Genomic DNA, 14,430 nt, shown 5'->3' on the forward strand with positions numbered 1-14,430 from the left:
CGTGATGTAAGACAACAGAACAATGTGTCCTCTGCTCAAATCAGCTGCAGATTAGCTTCTGACCTGCCGTCACCGTGTCACTTCCTGTCTTATCAATGCTGAGTGGTGATTGGCTGGATGCCCTCCTGATCAGCTGACCTCCAATCGCACTGCTGCCCAGACCGTCTATATCTGAGAGAGGAGGAAGAGGATGAGGAGGAGAGGGAAGAGGAGGAAGGAAAAAGGTTAGCGCCACAAAAACTTCAGTATGTGTGTGTGTGTGTGTGTGTGTGTGCATGTTTGTACCTGTCAGTATGGTGATGAGGGCCACGGATTGGTCCTCCTGAGAGATGCAATACCCCCCCTCCTCCAGCAGGTTTCTGTCTAACACCTGGTGATACAGCTCCTCTATCCACGCCTGAGAGAGAACCACCAGCACCCCACTGCTCTGGATCAGACGGCCAAACTCCTTCTGTGGACACACACACACACACACACACACACACACACACACACACACACCCCCACACACACACACACACACACACACACACACACACACACACACACACACACACACACACACACACACACACACACACACACACACACACACACACACACACACACACACACACACACACACACACACACACACACACACACACACACACACACACACACACACACACACACACACACACACACACGTTTTAGTGCTTGTAAATGGTCTGCAAAGGCTAAAATCCCAAAGGCCCCTGTTTGTGTAGTTATGAGCATGTGAGTGTAGTGTGCGTGCTCACCAGGCACAGACTGGGAGCGAGCGTCCTCCTCCTGTAATAGTCGCAGCAGCACAGTTTGAGGTTGAGCAGCAGGGCGGAGTACGACACCAGATACAGACCGTCTGCGTTCATCAGAGACTGACAGCTCAGAGTGTCGCCCGCCTCGAAACCCGGGGAGTGGATCCCCCCTGTGGAGAGAGACGGAGGGCAAACACCTTTAATATGTGGCACTCTACTCAATACTTCTATTATATTTTACCCTCCCTCAGTATCTGTTGGGAACATCCTGAGTGTCCTCTTCCAATATGAGAGCAACATGATCACAAAGGTATCAACTGTAGCTGTGAACATGACAGGATGTGTGATGACCTAGAAGAGCATCAGGACTGTTTGAGGCATATGATAGCTATGTGATTAACATGATGATTCAGCCTCTATGGAGAGAGACATATGACAAGCATGATCATTTCTGACGTGGAGCTAATCTGAAGTAAACATTGACCAGGCTTCGTGTGATTCTGTTTATTTGTGCCTTACTTTGACCATCCGTTCGCTGTTATTGATCGTTGTGGAGAGAGGCAGACGTTTTGTTTTGTATTACAGCAGCTATCGGATGGAATCAATACACGGGCTGCACAGGTTGACATGTCCGACCATCACAAGTAGAATCATAATGAAAAGGTAAAATGTGCCCGTAGAAAACGGCTTATGTCACAATAGGATAGAAACAAGTAGTCAAGATAGTCAGTTTAGCTTCGGTTGCTATGCTAACATTTTATACCAGAGAAACTTTCATGACAGCGTTGTGATGCCAAACAGCGGGCAGCACTGCAGCGGTCGGTAAATGCCGCTGAAACACATTAATAAACAATGAGCCACGGCACTCTGGAGAAAAGTGTAAGGGTTGAGAAGTAGTTATTTAATTTAATCTGGCTTCGTATGATTCAAAGCAACACTATCAGGGTGGTGGGGGTGAAGTCCTTAGGGGCTTGGCAACTGGAAGGTCACCAGTTCAAGTCCCGGAAAGACCAAGTGCTACCGAGGTGTCCCTGAGCAAGGCACCGTTCCCTACTCTGCTCCCCGGGCGCCGAACATAATGGCAGCCCACTGCTCCTAACACTAGGATGGGTCAAAGGCAGAGAAACCGTTTCGTTACTAGTACCTGTACTACGTCATGACAATAAGTTGAATCTTCTTCAATCTTCTTCAACACGATCATCGACCCGACGCCGTTGGGGAGAAAGTAAACGGTGACGTCATGACGCAGCACCAGTCGGGCTCTGGGCGGTGTGAACAAAACGGGGGCTGAAAATAAAAACCGGTTCTGAACTAGAAGAGCTCTAGCACGGAGCTAGAACGGGAACCGCGTTGGTGTGAAAGGGGCAAGAGGGGCGTGGCTCCTTATTTTCATCTGAAGACAGAGGGGATTATGGGTAATGCTGCAATGATCTGTTTGGTGTTTCAGCCAATCTGAGACAGGCTCTGGATATATCTGAGACCTGTGATGTACTGATGAGAAACGGTATGATAGGAGACCTTTAAGCACAGTTTCCAATCACCCACGAGCTCAGTGCATGTTTCCTCACCAGCTTGCAGTCCGGAGCAGAAGTTGGAGGAGAATTTCTGCAGCGACAGGTCCACCTCGCCGGCGCTTCTCAGTCCCAACAGACGAGGAAGCAGCGAGGCCAGCGACTGCACGAAGATGCGCGCGCTCTGCTGGTCCGCCTCCTGGTGGCGCAGCAGTTTGAGTGACAGCGCGGCGGTGCGCAGCGATCGATGACCCGGACAGTCTCGGGGAGTTTGCTGCTCCTCGTCAGCCAGAGACACGTTATCGGAGCCGATATCGGACACGTCGGAGCGACCCGAGTCCTTCTCTGCTGCCATGGAGTACTGATCACACGAGTCGAACTCTGTCCGGGACAAATCCTGCTCCTCCATGCTGAGGAGGAGAAGATACAGCAATGTTAGTTTATTTGTATAGCACATTTTAATGATTATACTAGTTCACGGCCAGTTTGTTTTGGGGTTAGGAGACGGAGCAGAAACATCATGTTATGTTGCTGACAGGGTGGGGAGGGAGACCTTCAAAATGTAATCTGCTATAATTAGTAGTTACCTGTAGAATAATGTAATCAGAGTATCTCCACAAAAGTCTGAATATTTTTTTCTCAGAACTCTGACATTAAAGTGGGAACTCAAAAAGTTCAAAGACAAACTGGGAAATAAATAATAATCGTGGTGCAGGAATGAGTCATACAAACTGGACATTACTCAGCATTTTATCACTGACTGTCCCCTCGACTGGAAGTCAATGGTTTCCTAAATGTGTTTTTGGTTGTTTGACTGTTCACATCAAAAATCATAAAGTGGTGTTAATCTGTGGAGATTATCCTGCTGAACAAAACGTTTGTTTGACATAGAGATACATTTATGCACTAATCCAAAACCCCATGGAATAATCACACACACACACACACACACACACACACACACACACACACACACACACACACACACACACACACACACACACACACACACACACACACACACACACACACACACACACACACACACACACACACACACACACACACACACACACACACACACACACACACACACACACACACACACACACACACACACACACACACACACACACACACACACACACACACACACCTGAAGTTGCTCTCGCTGTATCTCGATCCCGCCCCATGGTGCGTTCTGGTCCTTGACTCCACAGACAGGAAGTTGGTGATGTCGGGGTAAACGAGGCTGTGAGTCCTCTGCACCACATCTGGAGGAACCACAGCTCCTCTCTCTCCTCGCTCTCCTCCTCCCAGTCTCTCCTTCTCCAACCCTCCGTCCTCCAACTGGTTCTCCTCCTCCAGGATCGGATCACATTTGGTCCCGTCCTAATCGCCACAGGATTTGTATTTATGTATTAAAGACAGTTTTATTCCACAGGCCATAATAATAATAATAATAATAATAATAATAATAATAATAATAATAATACACTTTGTTTGTAAAGCACCTTTCATGCACAAAGCAGCCCAAAGTGCTTTAGAGAACAAGAAGAAAACATAACAACAATATTAAAATAAATAGAGAACAAGATAAAACATCAACTCGGATCCAAATGAAATTCCCTTGACGTAAAGCTGACAAGAAATTTTAATCTGGATCAGCTCCGTTGTTCTTCCGCTTTTAGAGATGTGTGTACGGAGGGAAAGAGAGAGGGTTTTATTTTCTGACACAGCGGGGACACACCGGGGGGACACCGGGGTCACACCGGGGACACACCGGGGGAACACCGGGGGAACACCGGGGACACACCGGGGACACACCGGGGACACACCGGGGGAACACCGGGGACACACCGGGGACACATGGTGATGTATAAAAGACATAAAAAAGTGTATTTTGCATGATAGGAGACCAAAGATAGAAGCTAGCATGCACAGACGTCATGGAGAACAATGAGCCTTACTCCAGTAGAAAGATAGAAGCTAGCATGCACAGACGTCATGGAGAACAATGAGCCTTACTCCAGTAGAAAGATAGAAGCTAGCATGCACAGACGTCATGGAGAACAATCAGCCTTACTCGAGTAGAAAGATAGAAGCTAGCATGCACAGACGTCATGGAGAACAATGAGCCTTACTCCAGTAGAAAGATAGAAGCTAGCATGCACAGACGTCATGGAGAACAATCAGCCTTACTCCAGTAGAAAGATAGAAGCTAGCATGCACAGACGTCATGGAGAACAATGAGCCTTACTCCAGTAGAAAGATAGAAGCTAGCATGCACAGACGTCATGGAGAACAATGAGCCTTACTCCAGTAGAAAGATAGAAGCTAGCATGCACAGACGTCATGGAGAACAATGAGCCTTACTCCAGTAGAAAGATAGAAGCTAGCATGCACAGACGTCATGGAGAACAATCAGCCTTACTCCAGTAGAAAGATAGAAGCTAGCATGCACAGACGTCATGGAGAACAATCAGCCTTACTCCAGTAGAAAGATAGAAGCTAGCATGCACAGACGTCATGGAGAACAATCAGCCTTACTCCAGTAGAAAGATAGAAGCTAGCATGCACAGACGTCATGGAGAACAATCAGCCTTACTCCAGTAGTTGGTGAAGGGAGATGTGTTTCCTCCTCACAATCTTCAGGAGAGGTTTGGCTCGGCTCCTCCACCTCCGGGTCCACGGTGGTTTGGCCCGTTTCGGTCGTGATGCTAATGCTAATGTCGGGGCTTCGCTCTTTGGGGGCCACGCTGGAGGAGTTAGGGTCCCAGGGAGGCTGCTCCGAGGCCAGGATGTGTCTCTGCCACCTGAAGTCCGCCTCGTTGATCTCCATGGACTCCCGGGTCGATTCTGCACCGTCTTTAAGGTCCTCCAGACGCCTGAGGAGCAGCCGAGCCTGAGGAGAAGCTGCTGAGTTACTATTACTTAGGAACATATCCCTGGTCCCCGGCTTGAGCTTCAAACAGATCCATGTATCTGTGATCCTCTCCAGAATGGAAGGAGTCATCACATACAGAGCATCAACTAGTTCCTGAACAGTGTCCTTCACATGCTGATATCCAAGAGAGGGAGTTCCACAGTCACAAGATGGAGGAATAGAAAGCAGTATTCAATGTTTACTTCAGATTAGCTCCACGTCAGAAATGATCATGCTTGTCATATGTCTCTCTCCATAGAGGCTGAATCATCATGTTAATCACATAGCTATCATATGCCTCAAACAGTCCTGATGCTCTTCTAGGTAATCACACATCCTGTCATGTTCACAGCTACAGTTGGGATACCTTTGTTAGCATGTGACTCTGATACTGGAAGAGGACATTCAGGACTTTCCCAACACTATTTTGTATTTAAAAAAGAACATATTGGGCTCATTCTCAGGTTCATATTTATAGTGTAATGCTACCGTGACATTTTTAGAGTAACTCTCTCAACCCTGCAAATATTAAATCTGAGCTGGATTTTTAAGCCTTTCTTTAAATCGGCTAAATTAAGTCCACTCATACAATACCTGCTGTGAGTAATACCTGCTCTGATTGGATGCCGTGGCCCTTAGAAAGTTCATCCAGCGCCCCGAGGAGAGCGCAGGCGCAGGAGACGGAGGAGAAACACGCCTCGATGCCCCCCTTCATACAGGCCTCCGTCATCCCATCCATCACTCTGCAGAACGAACAAGAGACATCAGAACAAAGCAGGAACACACAAACATACCTTATATCTTTGCTTTTTGCAAACTGTAACAACACCGTGCAATGTGTACGTTTTACTCTTTAAAAAGTAACCCCTGTGCACCTTTAAGAGCGTATGCTGACATTAGGACATGATGCAATTCAGAAAGGTCATTTATAACTTTGTTAGAACAAGATGGAGGATTTACGAACAGTTTCAGAAGGTCCAGGTGAGACTTCCTCTTGGAAAATGAACGTTTCCTGGTTTCAGGTTCGGCCACGCACGGACCGGCAAGATCGTAGAGACGCTGAGGACTGCCCAGAATCTAACACACACACACAAACAGAGAAAAATGGTTTCTAACAAAGGAAGTCATGTGACCGTGCTGTAGTTCCTTTATAGCCCAACATTAGCCGCCTTTAGCTTAGCGGTGGTGACGTGAAGTCATGTGACCGTGCTGTAGTTCCTTTATAGCCCAACATTAGCCTCCTTTAGCTTAGCAGTGGGGACATGAAGTCATGTGACCGTGCTATAGTTCCTTTATAGCCCAACATTAGCCGCCTTTAGCTTAGCGGTGGTGACATGAAGTCATGTGACCGTATTGTAGTTCCTATATAGCCCAACATTAGCCTCCTTTAGCTTAGCGGTGGTGACGTGAAGTCATGTGACCGTGCTGTAGTTCCTTTATAGCCCAACATTAGCCGCCTTTAGCTTAGCGGTGGTGACGTGAAGTCATGTGACCGTGCTGTAGTTCCTATATAGCCCAACATTAGCCTCCTTTAGCTTAGCGGTGGTGACGTGAAGTCATGTGACCGTGCTGTAGTTCCTTTATAGCCCAACATTAGCCGCCTTTAGCTTAGCGGTGGTGACGTGAAGTCATGTGACCGTGCTGTAGTTCCTTTATAGCCCAACATTAGCCACCTTTAGCTTAGCGGTGGTGACGTGAAGTCATGTGACCGTGCTGTAGTTCCTTTATAACCCAACATTAGCCTCCTTTAGCTTAGCGGTGGTGACGTGAAGTCATGTGACCGTGCTGTAGTTCCTTTATAACCCAACATTAGCTTTTTACTTCAGAACTCTAAAAGTGGTGTTAATATGTGGAGATTATCCTGCTGAACAAAACGTGTAACTAAATATCATAAACCTTTGTTTGGCACAGAGATTATTTTCTGCAACAATCCAAAATCACATTCCCATCCCATTGAACCAGGGACGTGCTGCCTTCAGGGACCAACAAATAAATGTCATCACTGCACCACTGGAATCAAAGGTGTCTGAAGGTATAAAATCTATCTGTAAATGTATAATAATGTGTCCCCACCTCCTTCATGATGCGGATGGCCTCGGTGCGGTGCTGAGGGGGGGGGTACAGCAGGATCCGGTGATAGAGCGACTGCAGAACCGGCTTCATGGACTCCACGCAGTTCACCAGACGCACCAGCTCTGCAGCGATGTAACACACAGTCCGCACCACCGGGGCGATCCTGGCGGGGGCGCAAGAGGAGCAGCCAGACCCTCGACCCTGATCCGATACCCCCCCACCGAAGAGATCCACATCCTGGCCCATTCCTGGAGAAAGGGAAACACACAGGGGCATCAAGATGAGCCACTCAAATGGGCTTTAATCCGAAGGACAAAGCACAGACAAACATATTTAAAGACAGTTTCTTCCCCAGAGCAATAATTGCAATAAACTCCAGCTTGCATTGACACAATATAGATATTTGTATACACATTCAAACGTATTTATTTCACTTAAATTGATATATTCCTGCGCTTTAACTTTATCTCCATATTGAACTACGAATGCGTGTTGTTTGTATGAATGTTGTACGTCTCGTTTGTTTTTTCAAACTAACTATTGTGCTTGTATATATTTTTTTAAGTAAGGTTACCTAGACTCAGTCTGTCTGAGGGCCGGTCCGGCGCCCCCATGTGGCCGTGGTGGGAGGCGATGGTTTTGTCGTTGACAGGATTTCCCATGATCGCCACGAGGGACGGACACAGCTGCTTCCTGGGAGGAGAAACATTGATTAATTTAGGAAAATAAGTTATTGTGCTTACTAGGGGCGCGGGAAATAATCGATATAGCATAGTGTCGCGATACTTTGCGTGGCGATATTGTATCGATACACGGACCCCAAGTATCAATATTTTATTTTATTATATTTATTCATATTGCAAATCCAAATGAAAGGTTTAGGGTTAGGGTTAATTACATTTGTTTGTAACAATTGCTTTTTCAATCCACTAGATGGTGCTGATCTTTTCTTCCATGGGTAAAGTCAGTGGGATTGGCAGGAAGTTAGTCAAAACAAAGACGTAAATATATATCGCAATATATCGTATCGCAATACTTGGCATATCGTAGAATTGCAATACTATTGTATCGTGGCTTAAGTATCGCGATAGTATCGTATCGTGGGGAGCCTGGTGATCCCCCCCCCCCTAGAGCTTAATAGATCACAGACAGATACACAACAATCCAAGACACCTGAAGCAGTAACTGGAATAAAGACTCCCAATATGTCTCATCAAGTGTCTCTGATGTTTAGTTGACATTATTGACAGCACTTCATGCATGTAAAATTATAGCAGTGTTAAATGTCGTACCATACGAGGTCTGTGAACCCTCTGGACAGGTGCATTGTGGGAGGACAGCTGCTGAGCATGGAGAGGATGGACTCCAGGTAGAGGAGCTGCAGCAGCTGGTTATCACTGCAGGGGAGAATGATTCAAAGGAGCATAAAACAAATCCGACGTTATTATTATAAAGAAATGAAAATATATTAGAAGTATGTCCACTTTACCCATTTAGCTCAAATACACAGACAAAGCCATAATCTTGAAACGAATACAGGGTACTGCAACGAGAAAGTTAGGCACATATGCAAAGAACAGTCGTATGGTTCTGTGGCCAAGTTTCAATAATGCAAACTATGTGAGTTACAGTCAACTAAGTCAACTTAATTAATTTAGCGATTATTTTCTGGATGTATTAGATAGATTTATTCCATCCATCCAAAGTCTAAAGTGATGTTTTTAAATGACTTGTGTTGTGAGAACAAAACTAGGTATTGATATTTCAAAAAAAGCATTATTGAGAGACCGAAAACTGTATTTTTCTTGGAGTAACTAATTATGTTTCTGTCGATCAATTTACCAATTAGTCAATTTATCGTTTCAGCTCTAGCTTAATAATAATTTAGCCAGTAGAGTATCTGATCAACAGTCTGTTAACACATTGATTATCTTCAGTGTTGGTTCTTTAAAGACTCTGGCACATTCAAATACATGTCCTTTTAGGTAACTGATACTCTTTGAGAATCCCTAATGTTCACTAACAAGGACTAAGCTGAAATATCACTTAAATATTCAAACAAAAGAAAGGATTCTGCTTTTGAAATGTCTCTATTTTGTGTCTCTTAAAAGGATATTTCAATTCCTGAAATGCAGGAGAAGGAATCAAGGATATAAAGACTAAACATGTGAACAATACTAAAAACATATATAAATGAACTGCGGTGTTACCTGTCCACTGACTCCAGCTTTTCACAGAAAACTGTCAGCACCGTCACCACATCTTCACACAGGGACTGGCTGGTGGGGGAAATATCTACACACACACACACACACACACACACACACACACACACACACACACACACACACACACACACACACACACACACACACACACACACACACACACACACACACACACACACACACACACACACACACACACACACACACACACACACACACACACACACACACACACACACACACACACACACACACACACACACACACAAACAAGTGAATTTATGGCAGCTGCTTTGTGTCAGTGATAGCAGACTTGGCCGCTGAATGTATTTCCTTCATGGGGGAACATGGAGGTGATTGCAGATGGAGTTTTCTCTGGTGATGGATGAGTTACCTCTTCTGTGCAGAGGGGGCGGAGTCACCTCGTCTCCATCGGCCCCCTGTGGAGAAACACAGCAGGAGGTACAGTTAGGAAGAGGAGGGCTTTCTTTAGGGGTCATTTAGTGGTGTGTGTGTGTGTGTGTGTGTGTGTGTGTGTGTGTGTGTGTGTGTGTGTGTGTGTGTGTGTGTGTGTGTGTGTGTGTGTGTGTGTGTGTGTGCGTGTGTGACCTCTTGTCTGTGTCGAAGCTGCAGTGTCAGGTCTCCCAAAATCTGGCTCAGCGTGGCTCGGACCGCCGTGTTGATGCTGCGCTGGTGACAGCTGGACACGTATGTCTTGATACACACCTAAACACACACACACACACACACACACACACACACACACACACACACACACACACACACACACACACACACACACACACACACACACGCAATATATTTTGTATTAATTTACATTCTCATTGTGACATTTTTTATCCTATCCCAGGCACTTTATGTCATATAAGATTGATGTTAATGGATTTCATCAGCCAACACAGACGCACGCACACACACACACACACACGATGAGGTTTAAGGAAGGTTTCCATGGCGTCACAGGTTACTGTGGAGACCAGACGAATGAGTGTGAGGGGGCAGGAGGAGGATGTGTTGTCAGTGTTTCACATATCAGACCTGCCAGAGTAGAAGTTCACAGACACACACACATACTCACACACACGCACGTACATAGGATATTTTTGATTTCATACAGCTGTACAGAGTGTTATAAAACGAGTAAAGAAACAGGGGAACCATTAGAGCAAGGAAGGCATGTACAAACAAACAAACATGATAAAGACAAGTAGGAAACAAAGGAGGTGACAGTTACTTAAAGGCCCTTGCTTCTCTTAAAACCTCGTGGGGATAACCAGAGTTTTGGTGCAGAGTTAAAAAAAGGCAAGCTGCAGATTATCAAGAGGGACTATTTAACACTGTAGAACAGAGGAGGGTTAAAGAGAACTATGAATGTGATTTATTCCAGTAATCACCAAAGCTCTGCTCTATCCATAAAGGGTCTCTCTGTAGAGCTGCAAACAAAGAGCGTCTCAGCTAATTCTAGACAGCCTCCCAGCACCTGAGCCTAATCAATGACTGATCAATACATCCTGCATGTCTTCTTTCTGCGTTGTGCAATGCAGGCTGGCAGGAGGAGAATTGATCTGAGGAGGAAAGTGTAATTGTGTAGAAGTCTGTGAGAAAATGACCCGACAGTAAACATTACCCTGGAGATTGTGCAGGTCTAATTCTCTAGTTGCAAGTCTTCTTCAATACCGCATGATGTCATTTTTAATATTACACAGCTGAGTTGAATACTCGATTCTGATTGGTCCACCTGGGCATTCCATAGGTTGTTATTTCTCGCTAACACACCGTTGCTAAGGAGCATCAAAAGGCCGCCTTTCTCCACAGATTCCTTACGTACGTAACATGGCGATAAATCAGCGTATTATTTCAGGCTACCTGACATTGATATTGACAGGTCGAGTGTTGTCGGTGTTTTCGTCTTATAGTATAACTTTAAACCTTTTACAGTTTTCAGTTCATGGAAGTTAAACTAGTCAACTAACAAAGCCTTGATCTGTATGCATCCGTGTCCTCTTCTGTCTCTTTGCACTCATGGAAGACCAAATGTATTTGTATACGATGTGAAGGAAGGTAAGTTTTACCTCCCAGTGGTTTGAACTGAATTAATTTCATCACTGCTGCCAATTATTGCATTAAGAACTGAGCTGTACTGTTTCTGTGGGATGTTTCTGATAATGGAGTGGTGCTGACGGCCTCTCCAGACACCATGAGTTACACCACACACACACACAAACACACACACACATACACACACCACAGATGGCCCTGGTAACGGATCCCATTAAGACATCACGTTGAGCAGGTATTTATGAGCTGTTAACGGACGTCAAACACACAGGAGCTGCTAAAGGGAAGTAATGCTACAGGAACACACATTTAGAAAACAGTTTGTGTACGTTTTGGCTTTTGGGTTCATGTTTGGAGTTGGCTGGTTGTGGCAAATCTGCACATCATGACTAAGATGATGTGAAGTAGGGAGTTTTGAAACATAATGAACAAAGAGACCATCTAAGAGCTGCTGCAGGAGTGATGTGTGACGGTTGATGTTCTGATACTGTTTTTGCATCTGCTTTGGACTACAGCTGCTAATCTACACAATGGAGCCTGATGCAAACACTTAGAGACGAACTGGGGTGAGTTTAGAGATTCTGAAAACCTGGATTATTTCTGCAAGTCGGTGCTAGATGTCCCGATCCGATCACGTGATCGGGGATCGGAGCCGATCACGTGATTTTCAAAAGATCGGAATCGGGAGAAAAAAAATCGCGGATCGGGATTTCTTTTTTTTTTTTTTTTTTTTTTTTGAAATACTTTTTTACATTTTTGTAGTCAATGTTACAAAACAAAAATGACCATGTTCAAGTCTTAAAGTCATCCTGAGGCCTTAGTTTTGGTTTGAAATGACACAACATCATATATGTGTTGCTTCTTTGGGGCTTGTTTTCATAGACCTGCTTATTTCTCTCAAATCTGGCAACAGAGTGGGCGCAGTGTCTAATTGTAGCAGTAAGCTAACGAGTACTGAAAGCTTTATTTTTGTTTTGATCCAATGCTTCACAACTGAACTGATCCAATGCTGCTGTGAAAGAAAGAAGCTATATCCATGTTGGATAGAATATCCAATTTAAATAAAAAATAACCTGAAGGGACAACTTGAATGCTTTTTTTTCTCTTAATGCATTGCATAAAGATCGGATCGGGAAAAATCGGTATCGGCAAATTGTCAAAATCAAATGATCGGAATCGGATCGGGAGCAAAAAAAGGTGATCGGGACATCCCTAGTCGGTGCAGAACCTAATTTATCAGAATCAGAATCCCTTTATTATTAGCTTTCTGAAATGAAGAGCACACCTCAACAAAAGGATCAAGTAGCTGTAGACTCAAAGCCACCTATGAAAAGGATTTATCTTGTTTTCAGATTGCTTATCTGCAGGATTAATATTAAAATGTGTTTACTTTCCCTCATATTGCAAGATAGGGCATGTGTGCTGATGTGTGAATAGTCTGAACAATCTGTGGAAAATTCACATAAGGTTGGAATAACAATCTGAAAAGTCTGCAAAAAGATATGTGCACATGTTAGCTCGCAGGATGTCCTTTGTCACCATGCACATACTGGGAAGACTCCTAAACGCCTCACAGCTCAGAGCTCACAGTGTTTGGGTGGAAAATATTTCCCTTCATCTCCACGTCTTTATTTCTTCTTCTAGCTACAACCTCTTCAGGACGGTCTGTAGGTTTTTCTATGCAGGACCACTGATCTCATCTTTCTGAATAATTGATGAGATTACAGGATGAGATCAGGCTTCAGGGGGAGAAGGGACCGAACAGAGCTTCCCCTTTAAAAAGAGTCCATGTTTGTTCTGCTAACAGTTCACCGTCTTTGTGTTTTGAAAAGAGAAAACACGGTGGAACAGCCGAATCAATACTGTGACCAAGTCTCTGTGATTTGCAGCTTTTTAAAACGTCACTATATAATAATGAAGCGTCTGTCCTACCTCAGCGATCCGGAGGATGGAGTCTCCGTTGATATCAAAGTTTGGGGAGTAGGTGATACACAGCAGCACCTGCAGAGGACACACACACACACACACACACACACACACACACACACACACACACACACACACACACACACACACACACACACACACACACACACACACACACACACACACACACACACACACACACACACACACACACACACACACACACACACACACACACACACACACACACACACACACACACACACACACACACACACACACGCAATATATTTTGTATTAATTTACATTCTCATTGTGACATTTTTTATCCTATCCCAGGCACTTTATGTCATATAAGATTGATGTTAATGGATTTCATCAGCCAACACACACGTACTCGCACACACACACAAGATGAGGTTTAAGGAAGGTTTCCATGGCGTCATTAATAGAAGTTATACCTTCATGACTTCCACCTGCAGGTCTTCATGGAGGGAGGGAGTGACTCTGATGGCCTCCAACATCTGGCTGAGCAGCTGCTTCTCCACGACCTCCACCTCCACACCGCCCCCCCCCACAAACCTGTCCTCACACAGGAGCTTCTGATTGGACGAGACACAGAGAAAAGTTTATGATACAATGGTAATATGATACTTACACGTTTAGTTCAGCAGGATAATCTCCACATATCAACACTACTTTATGACTTATCAAGCAAAAAGTTAATGTTGGGCTATAAAGGGACTACAGCACGGTTACATGACTTCACATCACCACTGCTAAGCTAAAGGAGGCTAATGTTGGGCTATAAAGGAACTACAGCACGGTCACATGACTTCACGTCACCACCGCTAAGCTAAAGGTGGCTAATGTTGGGCTATAAATGAACTGCAGCAGGGTCACATGAC

At 44.9% G+C, this 14,430-nt stretch overlaps 1 protein-coding gene across 1 annotated transcript in view; it reads right to left on the bottom strand.

The window, feature by feature from the left end:
- Positions 1–14,430, bottom strand: part of arfgef3 (ARFGEF family member 3) — a 49,231-nt gene that overhangs the window by 27,761 nt on the left and 7,040 nt on the right. Inside the window, 16 exon segments of the mRNA XM_079689987.1 lie at positions 47–171; positions 286–451; positions 783–949; positions 2,348–2,700; positions 3,447–3,682; positions 4,899–5,195; positions 5,827–5,959; positions 6,181–6,293; positions 7,290–7,537; positions 7,864–7,982; positions 8,582–8,686; positions 9,500–9,584; positions 9,912–9,957; positions 10,127–10,243; positions 13,529–13,597; positions 13,984–14,124. Of these exon segments, the coding sequence (XP_079546113.1) occupies positions 47–171; positions 286–451; positions 783–949; positions 2,348–2,700; positions 3,447–3,682; positions 4,899–5,195; positions 5,827–5,959; positions 6,181–6,293; positions 7,290–7,537; positions 7,864–7,982; positions 8,582–8,686; positions 9,500–9,584; positions 9,912–9,957; positions 10,127–10,243; positions 13,529–13,597; positions 13,984–14,124 (2,520 nt within the window).

The sequence above is a fragment of the Notothenia rossii genome (genome assembly GCF_949606895.1).
Source record: "Notothenia rossii genome assembly, chromosome: 6".
Taxonomy (NCBI): Eukaryota; Metazoa; Chordata; class Actinopteri; order Perciformes; family Nototheniidae; genus Notothenia; species Notothenia rossii.